The sequence below is a fragment of the Echiichthys vipera genome (assembly GCF_963691815.1).
Source record: "Echiichthys vipera genome assembly, chromosome: 23".
Taxonomy (NCBI): Eukaryota; Metazoa; Chordata; class Actinopteri; order Perciformes; family Trachinidae; genus Echiichthys; species Echiichthys vipera.
Window position 1 is genome coordinate 13,354,832 of NC_139848.1, and position 18,992 is coordinate 13,373,823.

Sequence of the window (18,992 nt, forward strand, 5' to 3'; positions counted from 1 at the left end):
TAGAGTGTAATATTTGTTCTAATGATTTGGTCTTTGCAGTGAAATTGGCCCTGCCATCATCTGAAAAGTGACAGAAATAATCACTGTACGATCTCTAATTACTGGACGGTAAACACAAAGATACAGAATATGACTGTGCAACCCAACCGGTGAGAGCACACAAACACACACACACACACACACACACACACACACACACACACACACACACACACACACACACACACACACACACACACACACACACACAGAGGAGCATCACAGGAGTTAATAGATGTTTTAGTATGAATCGGCCCTGTCTATGAACTGGAGTTTCATTTTCCTCCTCATGTTTCCTGTGTTCTACCACCTAAAGATACCAATGATGTGCTAATATATATATATATATATATATATATATATATATATATATATATATATATATATATATATATATCACTTGGTTTCCCACTCTTGCTCTTATTTGATTTTTTTTGCAACATCCAGATAGGCAAATTGGATCTCCCTCTCAGCGGGGCAGGTGCTGGTGAACTCCTCCCTCTGATAGGCGCCGTTTAAATACCTCCACACCCCCGTCATCTCTGAGGGAATCTCAAAGCCTCTGTACTTCTTGGCTACAACCTAGAAAACAGAAAGGTGTGAGCAGGAGTGAGCTGAACTCTAGGACCTTTCTTTGCACTACAGTATGAACGTGAGGCTGAATGGACCTTGAGGATGTGCAGTTTAGGCAGCAAGTTGCAGTCAGCTAGGGTGAGCTCAGAGCCATCTAGAAAGCTCCTGGAGGACTCGGGCAGGTCTCCTGAAGCGTCGGCATCAATCTCCTCAGACAGGGGAGTTCTCAGGAAGTCATCGAGACGTCGGAGAGACTTCAGCAAGGCTTTCTCTAAGGCTGCATGTAAACAAATGGACCAGAGTAAAACAAACGTCAAATAACCTTCTAAGTTAGAAATCCCATGATATCTATAAAACACAGAGCAACATATAATATGATTAATCTGGAGCTCTGTTTGTGTCAACCTGATGAATGTGAGGTTGTGGCCGAGGGTTTACCCCTTGGTGCCGTTTTTTTAGGCAATCACACTTGGATGTGGACTGCAACATCCAGACCAAGAACCTCTGAGGAGGTTGTCTCGATCTGGTATGGTTGTGACAGGGATTCAGATTAATTCTCTAAAGAGCAGCATCCGGTATTATTGCATCTGCACGTAATGTAGGACCAAATTCCATTGACACAAGCTCCTTTTTTGGCTGTCGGACATGAGCAACAGGTGCTGAGGTTGGCACAACAGAAATCCGATTCCCAAAAGGACACTTTAGCACACGTTTTGGCTCCTTGGGGGCACTTTAGCACACATTTTGGCTACTGGAGGGCCCTTTAGCACGTGTTTCGGCTACTAGAGGGCATTTTAGCACACGTTTTGGCTTCCAAGAGGGCACTTTAGCATGGGTTTTTCAACAATTAGGCCACGCCAATGGCGCCACCTTCTGACAATAGGAAGTCAACCCTATGTGACAGACATTATCCAAATTACATGACATTTACATGGTGTGGTTAGGAAAAAATATCTTTCTCTCTTACCGTCATTGGTGTCTTTTCTTGGGTTTTTGATGTAAGCGGAGAACTTGGCGAACACATCGATGCCTGCCGTGTTGGCTTCACGGTGTCTGGGAGCCAGTCTGGGGTAGCTGATGTTGAAGACATGTCGGAGAAGTCAGATGAACACCCCTGCTACACTTTTCAATGTAGCCTAACAGTGTGTCAGTGTGTGTTTGTGTACCGCGGCGGGGTCAGTTTCTCCTCCAAGAACTCCTCGATCTTGTTGACGTCAACCTTGACCTCGCCATTGAAGGTCACAAAAGGAGGATTGGTCCCTGGAGCGAGGTCCTGCAGGTCGGATGGCTTCCTAACAACACGGAATATAGAATCTCAAGAAGACCGATGGTAAACCAAGATTTCTGAAAACCTTCACAAGACTCCCTTTTTGACCATATATACTAACTATAACAATTAAACATCTAACTTTAACCATATGACTTTAACCATTCAAGGTCAACTTCTAACTTTAACCATCTAACTTTAGCCATCTAACTTTAACCATTCAAGGTCAACTTCTAACCTTAACCATCTAACTTAAACCATCTAACTTTAACCATCTAACTTTAACCATTCAAGGTCAACGTCTAACTTTAACCATCTAACTTTAACCATTCAAGGTCAAGGTCTAACTTTAACCATCTAACTTTAACCATCTAACTTTAACCATTCAAAGTCAAAGTCTAACTTTAACCATCTAACTTTAACCATTCAAGGTCAAAGTCTAATTTTAACCATCTAACTTTAACCATCTAATTTAAGCCATCTAACCATAACCATCTAACTTTAACCATTCAAAGTCGTCTAATTTTAGCTGTCTAACTTTAGCCATCTAACTTAAACCATCTTACTTTAACCATCTAGCTTTAACCATCTAACTTTAACCATTCAAGGTCGTCTAACTTTAGCCGTCTAACTTTAGGCATCTAACTTAAACCATCTTACTTTAACCATCTAACTTTAGCCATCTGACCTTAACCATCTAACTTTAACCATCTAACTTCTGTTCAAACAGACATTTGTCCTGGTGCCACAGAGACTGAGTTATGGTCATTGCTCTTTGCCTTAGACATGTTTGAATGGTATTTTACCGTTTGAGGTCGACAGTGGTGACGTTGAAGATGACTCCTTTAAGCCACAGGATCATAAAGAGTCTCTGAGAGAAAGGACAGTTACCGATGCTCTCCCCATCAGTCCCTGCCTACACACACACACACACACACAAACACACACACACACACACACACACACACACACACACACACACACACACACACACACACACACACACACACACACACACACACACACACAGACAAACACACACCAGTGCAGAAAAAGAAACATTGTCTTAGATCAAATGCACGTGGTGTCACATCCCATTTTATTGCCCTCGAAAGTTTCTTTTTATATGATTTAAATCTGTTAATTCATATTTAAAACGTAAAAATTGAACCAAACGTCTCTTTAAAGTCCATTCAATGTCCGTCCTGATGTTTGGAGCGTTTAATGTCCGTTCAATGTCCGTCCTGATATTTGGAGCGTTATTAAACGTCCGTCCTGATATTTTGAGAGTTATTTTGAGCGTTATTTAACGTCCGTCTTGATATTCGGTGCGCTATTTTGAGCATTATTTAACGTCCATCCTGATATTTGGAGCGTTATTTAACGTCAGTCCTGATATTTGGATCGTTTAATGTCCGTTTAATGTCCGCTAAATGTCCGTCCTGATATTTTGAGCGTTATTTAACGTCCGTCTTGATATGGAGCCTTATTTGGAGCGTTATTTAACATCAGTCCTGATATTTGGATCGTTTAATGTCAGTTTAATGTCCGCTAAATGTCCTTCCTGATATTTGGAGCATTTAATGTCCGTTATTTAACATTCGTCTTGATATTTGGAGCGCTATCGTCCGTCCTGATATTTGGAGCGTTATTTAACGTCAGTCCTGATATTTGGATCGTTTAATGTCCGTTTAATGTCCGCTAAATGTCCGTCCTGATATTTTGAGCGTTATTTAACGTCCGTCTTGATATGGAGCCTTATTTGGAGCGTTATTTAACGTCAGTCCTGATATTTGGTTCGTTTAATGTCAGTTTAATGTCCGCTAAATGTCCTTCCTGATATTTGGAGCATTTAATGTCCGTTATTTAACATTCGTCTTGATATTTGGAGCGCTATGTTGAGCATTATTTAACGTCCGTCCTGATATTTGGAGCATTATTTAACGTCAGTCCTGATATTTGGATCGTTTTATGTCTGTTTAATGTCCGCTAAATGTCCATCTTGATATTTGGAGCTTTATTTGGAGCGTTATTTGGAGCGTTATTTGGAGCGTTATTTGGAGCGTTATTTGGAGCGTTATTTAACATCCATCTTGATATTCGGAGCATTATTTGGAGCGTTATTTAACGTCAGTCCTGATATTTGGACCGTTTAATGTCAGTTTAATGTCCGCTAAATGTCCATCCTGATATTTTGAGCGTTATTTAACGTCCGTCCTGATATTTTGAGCGTTTAATGTCCGTTCAATGTCCGTTCAATGTCCGTCCTGATATTTGGAGCGTTATTTAACATCCGTCTTGATATTTGGAGCATTATTTGGAGCGTTATTTAACGTCCGTCTTGATATTCGGAGCGTTATCACACACACACACACACACACACACACACAGACAAACACACACCAGTGCAGAAAAGAAACATTGTCTTAGATCAAATGCACGTGGTGTCACATCCCATTTTATTGCCCTCGAAAGTTTCTTTTTATATGATTTAAATCTGTTAATTCATATTTAAAACGTAAAAATTGAACCAAACGTCTCTTTAATGTCCATTCAATGTCCGTCCTGATGTTTGGAGCGTTTAATGTCCGTTCAATGTCCGTCCTGATATTTGGAGCGTTATTAAACGTCCGTCCTGATATTTTGAGAGTTATTTTGAGCGTTATTTAACGTCCGTCTTGATATTCGGTGCGCTATTTTGAGCATTATTTAACGTCCATCCTGATATTTGGAGCGTTATTTAACGTCAGTCCTGATATTTGGAGCGTTTAATGTCCGTTTAATGTCCGCTAAATGTCCGTCCTGATATTTTGAGCGTTATTTAACGTCCGTCTTGATATGGAGCCTTATTTGGAGCGTCATTTAACGTCAGTCCTGATATTTGGATCGTTTAATGTCAGTTTAATGTCCGCTAAATGTCCTTCCTGATATTTGGAGCATTTAATGTCCGTTATTTAACATTCGTCTTGATATTTGGAGCGCTATTTTGAGCATTATTTAACGTCCGTCCTGATATTTGGAGCGTTATTTAACGTCAGTCCTGATATTTGGATCGTTTTATGTCTGTTTAATGTTCGCTAAATGTCCATCCTGATATTTGGAGCGTTATTTGGAGCGTTATTTAACATCCATCTTGATATTCGGACCGTTTAATGTCAGTTTAATGTCCGCTAAATGTCCATCCTGATATTTTGAGCGTTATTTATTGTCCGTCCTGATATTTTGAGCGTTTAATGTCCGTTCAATGTCCGTTCAATGTCCGTCCTGATATTTGGAGCGTTATTTAACATCCGTCTTGATATTTGGAGCATTATTTGGAGCGTTATTTAATGTCCGTCTTGATATTCAGAGCGTTATTTTGAGCGTTATTTAACGTCCGTCCTGATATTTTGAGCGTTTAATGTCCGTTCAATGTCCGTTCAATGTCCGTCCTGATATTTGGAGCATTATTTAACATCCGTCTTGATATTTGGAGCATTATTTTGAGCGTTATTTAACGTCCATCCTGATATTTTGAGCGTTATTTAACGTCCGTCCTGATATTTTGAGCGTTTAATGTCCGTTAAATGTCCGTTCAATGTCCGTCCTGATATTTGGAGCGTTATTTAACATCCGTCTTGATATTTGGAGCATTATTTGGAGCGTTATTTAACGTCCGTCTTGATATTCGGAGCGTTATTTTGAGCGTTATTTAACGTCCGTCCTGATATTTTGAGCGTTTAATGTCCGTTCAATGTCCGTTCAATGTCCGTCCTGATATTTGGAGCATTATTTAACATCCGTCTTGATATTTGGAGCATTATTTTGAGCGTTATTAAACGTCCATCCTGATATTTTGAGCGTTATTTAACGTCTGTCCTGATATTTTGAGCGTTTAATATCCGTTCAATGTCCGTTCAATGTCCGTCCTGATATTTGGAGCGTTATTTAACATTCGTCCTGATATTTGGAGCGTTATTTAATATCCGTCTTGATATTTGGAGCATTATTTGGAGCGTTATTTAACGTCCGTCTTGATATTCTGAGCGTTATTTGGAGTGTTATTTAACTTCTGTCCTGATATTTGGAGCGTTATTAAACATCCGTCCTGATGAGCTCCCCTGACAGGATTTATTAACTTAGGCCCTGTTTACACAGGTGCTCGCGGGTAATATTTTATCAGGTGCCTTTCCTTTAGACGGCAAGAGCGCTTTTGTGGCTTAAAAACACAAAAAAGTGAAACCACTCTCCAGACTGGAAATCTTATTAACGCTCCACCGTTGTGTTTTCGTGTAGAGGGGTAAAACCGCAAAAGTGAGCTCTTGTCTGCTAATACTAGCTCAAGTGGCGTACGTGTTTACGTAACATCCGTGTGAAGAGTTCAGTTAAACAACAACAAACATGTGCGACTGTTTCCATCAGTGGGACATTCAAGTGTCCTGGGTGGAGCCGAGGCGGTGGGAGGCTGCAGCCCGTGCTGCAGATCCCTCTCACACTGTACGGCGTCCTGCTTCTCTGCTGTTAGGGAGAGAAGGAGAAGGACGTTGCTACGCATGCAACAGCTCTTCATAGCACCTAGCCACCTGAGGTGCACACTACATCGAATTTCACAAACTATGTCTGCAGATTTTCCCCCAAAGACGATCATCTAAACGCTGAAGAAAAAGTGAGAACGCACTGCCACTTTTGCTTTTCCTTTCTAGATCGTCTTCATCTAAACAGGGCCTTACCTTTACAAACAGCTCAATTGTCGGGAAGCCCAGTTTCTTAACTGCAATGTCACACCAGGACATGGTGAAAGCTCGCGATCCTCTAAAAACACCCAGAAGACATCTTCTTACCCCAGAAACAAAACAGAAATATAACCCGTGTATGTCTGTCTGCCTGCTCCTCCGACGGCTGCTTTGTCTCTTCCTTCTGTCTCTGGTACGCCAGTGTCGCCTCCTCACAGTCCTTCTTTGTCAGAGCAGATATGAAACACAGTCTCAAACACATTCACTGACAGCACCAGCCTGCGTACTGCCTGTGTATGTTTGAGCTGTTACCTTGTCAGGTAGAGTTCACCGCCAACCCTGTCACAAGCCTTTTCACCAGCTTTAAGCACAACTTCATATAAACACCATAATGTGACGTGAGGGTGGTGGTTGTATGGCGTTGGGAGCTCGCTGAAGAGTGGGCGGCTGTGGAATCTCTGCTCCCAACAAACAGTCCACTGTGTTTTTTACTCCCACAGGAGCTTTGATTATCACATTCAATTTGGATTCTTTCAACGTAGTGTAGCTTACAAAAGGACATGGTAAAGTTTAGTCGACAAAAGGAGACGGTAAAGTTTAGTCGACAAAAAGAGACGGTTAAGTTTAGATGACAAAAGGAGACGGTTAAGTTTAAACGACAAAGGGAGACGGTTAAGTTTAGACGACAAAAGGAGACGGTTAAGTTTAGACGACAAAAGGTGCCGGTTAAGTTCAGACGACAAAAGGTGACGGTTAAGTTTAGACGACAAAGGGAGACGGTTAAGTTTAGACGACAAAAGGCTACGGTTAAGTTTAGACAACAAAAGGCTACGGTTAAGTTTAGAAGACTAAAGGTGACGGTTAAGTTTAGATGACAAAAGGCTACTGCTAAGTTTAGACGACAAAAGGTGACGGTTAAGTTTAGATGACAAAAGGCTACTGCTAAGTTTAGACGACAAAAGGCGACGGTTAAGTTTAGACGACAAAAGGCTACTGCTAAGTTTAGACGATAAAAGGCGACCGTTAAGTTTAGAAGACTAAAGGTGACGGTTAAGTTTAGACGACTAAAGGCTACGGTTAAGTTTACACGACAAAAGGCGACGGTTAAGTTTACACAACAAAAGGCAACAGTTAAGTTTAGACTACTAAATGTGACGGTTAAGTTAAGACGACAAAAGGCGACGGTTAAGTCTAGACTACTAAAGGTGATGGTTAAGTTTAGACTACTAAAGGCGACGGTTAAGTTTAGAAGACTAAAGGCTACGGTTAAGTTTAGACGACTAAAGCAGTTGGTTACGTTTAGACGACAAAAGGCGACGTTGTTTTTCCAAAGCTTCTCCACAGCACATGAGCTACCAGATCTTTAGCTGCATGAATGTCCCACTCATGTCTCCATGCTGCTCTGGACCTTATATAAACATCGGTCCCCTGCAGACACTGGGGCATATTATGGAGAAATTGAGAGCACTACATTGCTTCCATTTCAGAAACATTGAGATCAAATGAACAAGTGCAGTAAAAAGAGGTTGTTTCCAAGGTGACAGGAAGTGGGGCCCAGCAGGAGGTGAGTGTAAGTAGAGGGGACGGATCTGATTTTGATAAATATATCAGCCCTGCTTATTAAACCTCTACCAGTGAACCCTCAGTCCTTGCTGAGACTGAACATGCCGTCCATGCGGGTTTGAGTGTGAGGTGAGTGTGTGTTGTTTCCAGAGCACCAAACAGCAGGTTAATCAGCTTACAGAGTGAGAATGGAGAGATTAACCCTGCGTGCTACTGGCTGCAGCAGAGCACTGTTATTCACTCACCGGTGCCCTGAAACCAGCTCCTGAGAGTCCGACAAGTCCGGGTTTGTACTGTAATCATGACTTTTGAAAGAACCGCTCAATGAAGACATTCGTTAACCCTAAACTGTGTACATCGAGTGCTCCAGAAGGACGCTTGAACCTCTCCATCATATTTCCTGAGTGTGTGTCTCTTGCCAACAGAGTCTGAGACAAAGGACGCCGTTGTTTCACTGTGAGCTCCCACAGAGAACTTGTGTACGCTGGTGTGTGCGTGTGGGATTATAGTGCATTTTTCCTTGGCGTTAAACCTTCCCGTCAGCGGGCTGCCCTCTTTTATTTTGGCCTCAGTCAGGAATGTGCTGCTGAATCGTTCTACGTGTCACAAAGGACAGGTTTTTAATAAAGACATTCATACATGTTCTTATTATTTAGGCCACAACCCGAAGAGCTGCATGCATGGAGCAATGTCACACCTGCTGGATTAGGATATCACTGTCTTAATGAGATAAAGGAAGAAGATCAAGTTTCTGTCCCTCACACACACACACACACACACACACACACACACACACACACACACACACACACGAGAAAGATAACGTGCCAGTGAAGACAGCATCCATGCCAAAGTCAACCACATCACACCTGCAGGTTGGTAATCCAGAGACAGAGAGGAACAAATTAAAGTTTTATATTAAGGGTTGACACTAGCCTAACTCTGCATGTGTCTCAATCATTAAAAGTAAATACCAACATGTAAAAGAAAATAGATTAAGCACTAATATCCAATGTAGAAAGGGGTGTCGTCTTTCTAGAATAATTTGGACACTCATGAACTTGAAGTTATTGTAAAAAAAAACATTGATTCTCCGTATTTATATTCATTTTAAATAGAATATGCAATCCAAATGCCATCTAGAGTGAACTGTAAGAGTTGACACTAGGTCAATAGAAGGGAAATAGTTTTGAATTACTGTTAAAAATGAATCAGTTATGAATCAAAACGTTGGATGTGTTAAATGTTGAATAGTATGTCCAAGTCAGCATGAATGTATTAAAAAAAAAAAATCTGTTCTGTGTGAACTAAACAATACAGTTAGTATGAAAAATTAGTGTAAAATAAACAGGAGTCCGTTTGCTGGTCAGGGCTAGTGTGTGTTAAATGCTACATCCTGTGTCGGCTTGAAAATAAAACTCATTTTTTGCCAGTGACAAGCTCTTAATGTGAAGCTGCACTGCAAATATAGGATATGTTTTTGTTAGCAGTAGCTACACATCCTGAGTCTGTTGAACAGACGCATCCTGTCCATAAAAATATAAAAAAGTATAAAAAAATGGACGTCGGGTCTCCGTTGAGGTCCGTTCTCTCAACTTGATCCAAACGTCCTCGCCTACGGGAGTCTCCATCTTGTCAGACTTTGACTCTGCCTCATTTCCTCTTACCAAAAAAGGGCATGTATGTGACGTTGGAGGGAGGGAGATACCACATCCATCTGGGTGACGTATACCTCCGAGGAGAAGTGAGGGCCAGCGTCTAGCTGTCACTTAAAATGGAGTTATGACCTAAACACACAGACTAGAATGTTTTTTTGTGCCAGGCCTTAAACAGGTTTAATGATGCTGTGAAAACGGCCTGTTTAACATGGGGGTCAATGAGAAACTGCTCTATTATGAAACCTGCCCCTACTGGACAATCGGAGAACTGCAGTTTTTTGGCACTTCCTGATTGGCTCAACCAGGAAGTCGCTGTGGGCAGGGCTTGGTCCTGTCTCACATGTGCCTCGTTTAAATACTTTTGAAAACTTACTTATTTTAAAAAAACAAACTCTTATATGCATGATAACAAACCCTGTCCACATCGTCTTACTACTCCATCCCCTTCTGTTTCTGGCACTCATACAAACGGTTTTATGTGTCCTGTTAGCTTTTTTGTTCTTCCCTAGTGTGGGCTTGCCGTGCTGGATGTACAGTATTTCAGGCCTGGCGGGGGGATACCCTGACATGCTCTCTTTTTGCCTTTGATATCGTGACTTTGGCCGTTTAGACATGATGTTACCCTCCCTCCATACTCACCCGCAATAGCGGCACGGGATGCAGAGCTGCGATTGAAAAGGGGGTGGTCCTATGTTCCCCTGGTCCTATGTTCCCCTGGTCCTATGTTCCCCTGGTTCTATGTTCCCCTGGTTCTATATTCCCCTGGTCCTATTTTCCCTGGTTCTATGTCCCCCTGGTTCTATTTTCCCCTGGTCCTATTTTACCTGGTTCTATGTTCCTCTGGTTCTATTTTGCCCTGGTCCTATGTTCCCCTGGTCCTATGTTGCCCTGTTTCTATGTTCCCCTGGTCCTATGTTCCCCTGGTTATATGTTCCCCAGGTCCTATGTTCCCCTGTTTCTATGTTCCCCTGGTCCTATGTTCCCCTGTTTCTATGTTCCCCTAGTCCTATGTTCCCCTGATCCTATGTTCCCCTGTTTCTATGTTCCCCAGGTCCTATGTTCCCCTGTTTCTATGTTCCCCTGGTCCTATGTTGCCCTGTTTCTATGTTCCCCTGTTTCTATGTTCCCCTGGTTATATGTTCCCCTGGTCCTATGTTCCCCGGGTCCTATGTTCCCCTGTTTCTATATTCCCCTGGTCCTATGCCCCCCTGGTCCTATGTTCCCCGGGTCCTATGTTCCCCTGGTTATATGTTCCCCTGGTCCTATGTTCCCCGGTCTGATATTTTTTCCCACAATCAGTGCCAAATTCCACAGCAAATAGGCCTATAGAGACCCTAAAACAACCCCCTCACCCTAATAAAATGCTGAATTAAATCCATGAAGGTATAGGCTTATGCAACCGGGAGCATAGCACCCTTTTTGGGAACATAGGGATGACCCCGCTGAAAAGAGGACCAAACCATTGATTCTAAATACAGGCGGTGTACAGAGGTTTGATATACTAACTATTTGGTGAGAAAACAATGAAATAAAGCGTTAATTTGATTTATTTCACTTTAGTTTCAGTCTTTTATTAATGTAAATTATTGATAAATGATGACAGGCTGATTTAAAAAATTTCCTCATGTTCTAATATTTTTGGGCCCTTAGAATCGTCCTAACCTTTGCCCCCATTACGGCGCCCCCTGTGTTTGTATGAACCATTCTGATTAAGTTTAAAGGCTCATCTTTACCATCCACAGCTGTTTAAATGTTATCAAAGCCTGTTATGGTGGAAATTACAGCCCTCATTTAACATCGTAAACAACTGAAAGTGTTTGTCTTTAATTGGACAACGCAAAGGAATTGCCGGATGACACAAAATTGCAAATGTTGGAAAGCAGATCCATAAAATAAGTGATTCTTATTCTGTCCAACGCTCTGGAGTTCACTGTTTTTGGAACAGGATCTTAATCATGTGAAGTGTGCGGATGCTCACAAAGATGCCAATGTCTACAAAGCTGAGATTAGCTCAGGTCAGCTGAATATGATTTAATAGGTATATATGGATAAATCAGGTTCTTTTAGGGTACTACAACCATTAAAACCATCGACCTCAACCAAGGACCCATGGAGGAACTCTCTTTGGTCTCAGTGTAAATTAATATTTACTGAGTGGACATATGTGTTTGGTTTATTACCTTGACATAGAGTGAAATTGCGTAATCCTGGTCTTGGGGTGTTTTGCTGTTTCTGCACCGCAGGGGCAAAGGGCTCTCCACCCTCCTGTGGGAGATCAGTTTCACCTCCTCCCTCCTCTCCTCGATCATCTCCTCCCGCTGGGGGATGTACGAATGTCCGTCCTCCAACAGCACCACTCGCTTTTTTTTCACCTGCTCATCCCTCTTTTTGGGCAGGGACTCATGTTTGATCACGGACTTCAGCTCCTTTATCCAGTCCTCCTTCCTTGGGGGACTTTTCTCCTCTTTTCTTGCCTTCTCAGATTCCCAGATGTCCTTTTTCACAGGCCTCAGTTCTTTCCTCCACGGTTGCATTTGCGGCGCTGTCTCTTCCTCCGGTTGGACTCTTTTAATCCAGTCATTATCCTTTCTTCTGGATGACAGCACTTTTGCTGTCCCCCGTTCTTCTTTCCTGAGCGGCTGCAGCTCAAGACTCAGGATGCCATTCTCCATCGCTTGCTTCAGTCCTTTAACTCTTCCATTTATATCCAACTCTAGATCTCTAGTGTCATCTTCAGGTTTCTCATTTTTCTCTACCTCTCCTTTTTCATCTTTCTGGTTCTCATCATTCTCCTCACCAAGTCCTAGCGTCTCCCCCTGCGGTTCCTTTGTCTCAACTACGATGGCCTCATCAGAAGGAGGCTTTAGCTCTTCAAGTTCTGTCCTCTGACTTTCCTCTAGCTCTTCAATGTCATCATCTAAAACAGTCACGGGCTCTTCCGCCATCTCTACCTCTGCTTCTGCTTCATCTGCACCTCCTCCCTTCTCGTCTTCTATGAGAGCCGGCTCTCTTAGCTGTTCTCTCGAAGGATGTTGCTGCAAATCACCTCCCTTCTCTTGTGTGGACTCATCCTCCTCTGATGTGACCTCGCCACCTGGCTTATCAGCTTCAATGTCAACCTCTTCCTCAAGTTCAAAGGCCTCCTCCACCTGATCCACATTTTGCGGTGTGTCTAAAAGTACCTCCTCCACACACTGCAGTTCTGGTTTTGGGAGATATACCTCCACTACGGCCTGGTTCTCAACTTGAACAATCTCCTCTTCTTCCTCTTCTTGCGTCTTTAGATCACCTCTTCCTCTGTGCTCTTCCTCCCCCACCGCCTCACTAATGATGGTACCAATTGTCCCGTCCTCTTCTGTCCTCTGTCCTAGAGCTTTACCCCCAACCTGTTGCTCCTGTTGTTCCTCTTTCTCGCCCGTGTTGATCCCTCGCTCTGTTTGTTCTTCAGAGGGCACTTGGACAAACTCTGGCATCTCTACCATTATATCCACTTCACCGTCCACGTCCAGAACATCATCAGAAGTGGACATTGCATCTTTCACAGTCTCATTGGTTTCCTTATTCTCAACCTTATCCTCAACCTCTATGCAATCCTTCTGCTGCCGTGTGGTGTCGTTATTAACGGTCTCGTCTTCCTGTTTGATGGATTCTGAGTTGTCCTCATCTGTGATTTTCATTTTGTTTTCCATCTCTTCCACCACGTCTATTGTGCAGACTGTGTCAAGGGGTACGTCGCTGTGACTAACAATGGATGTTCGGCTTAGTTCATCTTGGTTGTTGACCGCGGTCACATCTGTTGTCGGACCTTCAAAGCTTTCTGTTGCCTCACCAATATCTGTATCATCGGTAGACAACAGTGCATCCTCTCCTGACTCTTCTACAAGAGTGCCGGAGTCCTGCTCATCCACGGTGGACACCCCCAGCTCTTCTTCTAACCCATTGTCTCTGTCGTTGGTCTCATCCTCCCTTACCTCAGTTTCTAAACTTGCTATCGCTGCTTCCTCTTCCTCTTCTTTGTTGCCGTCTAACATCTGCTCTTCACCTTTCTCAACCTCTGTCGAAGACGAAAAGTCAAGGCATGGATTTTTAATCGCTGCCTCCCCCGCGCTTTCCCCCTCTTCCTCTCTTGTCTGTCCATCTTTCATTTCCTGCTTTTCATCCCACACTTCTACTGCTCCGTCTCCATTTTCCTCCAGTGTTTCACCTCCTCCCTCTTCCTCTGGTGTAACTTCATAGATAATTCTTTCTTCCTCGCTTCCACTCTGCTCTTTGCTTTCTCCTCCGGCTTCACCCTCTTCTGCTACGGCCATCGTCAAAACGTCCTCCCCTACTTCTTCAGCCAGTTCCACCTCCTCGTCCTCCTCTCCTCCCTCCCCGTCCTCTCTTCCTCTCTGGGTGTCCGGATCTGAACACATACCTAACGGGCTGTGGACAATGGCACCATTTGACAGGTCTGAGTCTGGGCAGGAGCCTGACTGAGCCATCAGGGAACGTTTGAACAAATTATGGGAGTCTTACTCAGGAAGGATTGGAGCCCAAGTGTCTGGGATCAGTGTGCCGTTCTACAAGATACTGTCACGGTTATGGTTTGGTTCCAGTATCCAAGAAACAGTTATACCCTGGTCCTGGCGTGTTTCGGAGGTTGCGAAGCTTCCCAAGATGATGAAATTAACCCGGTATTCCAGTATTCCAGTGAAATAAGAAGGATGTCTTGGTGTTTCTGATGTCCCAAGACAAGACGCTCGCCGTAGGTCCCAGGTGGACTAAAATGCTGGACTGTCTTCCAGGTCCTGATGAAGTTTCCAGTGTACTTCCAATAAAAAAAGACCTGTAGGATTCCCAGGAAGTCCCAGATTCCCCAATTTCACCTCCACAAATCAAAAACCAATGTGCATTATTCAGGCGAACGGCTTGCAAGCACACACTCTTTTACTCTTAGCTTTCTCGGTGGCTACGTGCTCAAATTAGCTCTGCACCTTAAGCCCGGTTAGACATCAATAAATACAACCTCCCTTTCTCTCTCTCTCTCTCTCTCTCTCTCTCTCTCTCCCTCTCTCTCTCTCTCTCTAGAGGATTAAAAGGAGGCTGATCCTCACATGACCAGCAGCTTAAAACCCTCTGCCACCCAGGGACCAGCACCACTTGAGTTGAAGTTCCTTAAACACACAAACACACAGGGGCACGCCTTATAGTTGCACTTGAACTCCAAACTGCAGCCTCACGTAGACACACTGAGTTGTTTTTCTTTCACACATTTTGAAGGTAATTGCGTAAGCGTGTATAATCCGTAGGACTAGGGCACATTTACATTTACATTAGGTGAGAGCCAGGGCCGATTGAAACACTTTTCAGTTCAACGTCTTTTTCAAAGATGACGTTACGTTTCCAAATCATTTTATCATGTGACTAACGATTCACGTGTGTTCTCTTAGTTACAAGTGTCATTTAATACATGAGTCGGATGATCACGCTGTTTTTTTTAACTTTGAACGTACACGGTAAAAGCTGATGAGTTGTTTCAAGTCAAGTGGTTTGAGGAAACCGATCGGCTTAAATCATTAAAGTTGGATTACTCTAATTATTTAAATATAGAAAATGATTTGATTTGACCAAGTAACTCTAATAATTGTTGGGTAGGTAACAAAAGTTAATAATACTTATGCCACTCAGTTAATTGCACTTAAACTATAAAGTATTTTAAGCCTGTGAATGTTGTCATTTGTCCAGGTCGTCGTTATCCTCAAAGCAATTTCAGTCAAAAGCAACTGGACTGGTTGTTTGTCTAGGAAGACGTTTCACCTCTCATCCAAGAGGCTTCATATAAAGTATTTTGCACTCTTAACGTTGCATTTATCTAAATTTATTTAAATGTGTAATCAGAACTTGTCTGCATTAAGTAAGACTAACCTGAATGCATCTTCTTCACACTTATGTTAACACTTACGTTATATTTACTCAGTTTTCTTCCATTAAACCAAATAATTTTGTTCTAGTTGTGACATTTTGTTGCTACTCATTTCATTTGAGGAAACGGATTGCCTTAAACCTTTTAAGTTGCATTAACACACACACACACACACACACACGCACACACACACACACACACACACACACACACACACACACACACACACACACACACACACACACACACACACACACACACACACACACACACACACGTCCGGCACAACTTAAACCATTTATTTAGTTGAATGCACAAGTTAAATTTCTGATCAGTACAAAGTATTTTTTTATTATACCATAATCAGTTTATCTTCTTCAATCACAAGCCAAAGTATCACTTACATACATAGACATGTATATATTTTTGCCTTTTTAAAAACGGATACATCACCATTTCATTCCCTATAATGTAAGACTAGAATCCACTGAACCCATTCACTAATAAGAGAAAACTTAAAAACAGGAAAATTCTCTGTAAAAGACAATTTATTTTTGATGCCTTTGAAATAGGCATCACCTCAAACTTGCAATCAGCGGCCAGGAAAGTACACTGAAAAGGTGATACTTTGGATCAACTTAAAAAAAAAAAGAAATAATGTAATTTGTTACATATAAATGTATTCGTGTTTCGCAAATAGAAATGTTTGATTCGGTTGAAATGTAATCGATGTAATTCGATGTAATGTAAATACATTTTGAATTTTAAGACAAAGCCAAAACAATTTGCTTTCATTCATCATTCATTACAAAGACCATAAACTATTTTTTATTTGATTTGGGAAAACAAATATGTACCATTGCATCCAAGTATACATACATTCATTGAAAAGCTGTAATTCTGTTACAGGCAATTTTAAAAAAGTTACATTTCTGATTCAGTACAAAGTATTTTATTAATAATGCTATAATTAATATACCTTGGCATACCAGTCACATGGTCACGTAATAGGAAACCATTTAATTTAAAGGGAAAATACCATTCAAGTAGAAGTGTATCTTTTAATTGTATCCACAGTGACATTTGCTTTGAAGCAAACTGAAAACATCAGGTTTGAACATGAACCCATCATTTTTAATTACACCAATTTTAAAATACACTTAAAGTAGAATGACACAGTAGTTTCACGTTTTTCAGCTCATGTGTTTTACACTCAAAAAAATAAAACTTGTGTGCTAAATGAAATAAATTTTGGTCTTTTCAACATGTTACTTTTTAAACCATACACATCCGTTTACATGCCAATCTTAACATGTTGTACTCTTCTTTAAAACTTGAGATGCAAGGGAACAAACATTCATGTAAAAAATTGAATCAAATCTTTGCTATCCTTTGACAAAGAGGTATGAATATTAATATGTTTAACCTTTATAAATGCAAGTAATCCCCCAAAAATAAACCAAAGATACACACGGTAGCTATGGATGCAATTATGAACAAAGGAACCATTACTAGTTGATCATTCTGAATTTAGCATCATTCACATTTATAACGTTAATATTAACAGAAAGAATATCAGAAATGAAAGCCTGTTTTGAATGAAAGCTGTTTTTTCTCTTATTTATAATGAACGCTAACATTATCCTGGGATGTATTTGAACACAATCAATCAATCAAATATACTTAATTTATCTCTGAGGGGAAATTCTTTTACAAAAGAGGGTAGGAAAGGGTACATCACATGAGAGTGGGGATAAAAAAACAGCACATAAAACAGAAAAGTTGAAACAGTTTGAACACAACACAAGCACTTAAAAGAGATCAACACTCACTCATCATCTCACTTATCCGGGGTCGGGTCGCGTGGGCAGCAGCTCCAGCAGGGGACCCCAAACTTCCCTTTCCCGGGCCACATTAACCAGCTCTAACTGGGGGATCCAGAGGCGTTCCCAGGCCAGTGTGGAGATCTAATCTCTCCACCTGGTCCTGGGTCTTCCCCAAGGCCTCCTCCCAGCTGGACGTGCCTGGAACACCTCCCTAGGGAGGCGCCCAGGGGGCATCCTTACTAGATGATCCTGAACCACCTCAACTGGCTCCTCTCAACGCAGCAGCTCTACTCCGAGTTCCTCACGGATGGCTGAACTTTTCACCCTATCTCTAAGGGAGACTCCAGCCACCCTCCTGAGAAAACACATTTCGGCTGCTTGTACCTGCATGATCTATGTTCTGTACAGATCAACACGCTGCATCCAAATGTCTTTCCTTGAGCAACCCCATATTTAGAGCTTGACACTCCGACTGCACACTCTGCGTGTCGTTTTCCATCAAAGCAGAGCATATGTGAGGCCAAATAAGAGGGCACAACCATGTGCAGGTGATGGCAGTTCACTAAGCAGCTCCACACCTTCAATGAGGGTGCCTACGTCATGCGGCGGCCGTAGAGCAGGTGTCTCAAACCGATCCAGTAAAGGGCCGTCGTGGCTGCAGGTTTTCATTCTAACCACGCAAAAACACACCTGACTGGACTTATTCAAGCAACTGAGTCGCTTTCACACAGTTGAATTTGTTGGATCGGGTGTGTTCCTGCAGCCACAGTGGCCTTTTATTGGATCAGTCTGAGACACCTGCCGTAGAGGATCCTCAATTCAATTCAATTCAATTCAATTTTATTTATAGTGCCAAATCATGACAAAAGTTATCTCAGGACACTTTACAGAGTCGGTAAAGTGCATTGACTAAATTCATTTAAATTAGAAAGTAGATTTAGTACATTGACTAAATTAATTGAAAAATAAATCAAAAGTCCATCACCACACACATGAGACACTCATCGTCTCTCAGAATCCTAAAACTATGCAATGATGACAAATGTCTTTTATCCGTCACTGAAGCCTCCTCCTCTCAGATGACAAACATCGCCACCGTGCACGGTCGAAGCTCTCTTCCGGTATCACCAACCTGACGAAACACCTTAACTGTATAAGAGGCATCCCTGTACGTATGCACACAAGTCCGTCTCCCCTTTGTGTAGCAGGAAGACGAAATATACCCTTTAAACTCAGCTGTAGTGGACAGTAGATAGTTTCCTCTCGAAGGGTGCTCTTGTGATAGCCTCAGTGTCAGGTGAATAAAGAAAAGTACCATTTACGTTGTACTTACATTGTGTTTATTGCGTCACATCTCATTGAATGCCGTACTTGTATTTCGTCAGTGACAGATAAAAGATATTTGTTATCATTGCGTAGTTTTAGGATTCTGAGAGATGATGAGTGGCT

General features: G+C 42.0%; 1 protein-coding gene across 1 annotated transcript; it reads right to left on the bottom strand.

Annotated features, from left to right (window-relative positions):
• Positions 1-459: 459 nt before the first annotated feature.
• LOC310964562 (chloride intracellular channel protein 5) lies at positions 460-6,745 on the bottom strand (the record flags this gene model as incomplete). The annotated part of the gene is made up of 6 exons (XM_083937739.1): positions 6,589-6,745; positions 2,686-2,795; positions 1,779-1,904; positions 1,580-1,686; positions 708-889; positions 460-621 (listed from the first exon to the last, which is right to left on the bottom strand). The coding sequence occupies exons 1-6, from the start codon at positions 6,649-6,651 to the stop codon at positions 460-462; spliced, it is 750 nt and encodes a 249-aa protein (XP_083793865.1). The 5' UTR covers positions 6,652-6,745.
• Positions 6,746-18,992: the final 12,247 nt, after the last annotated feature.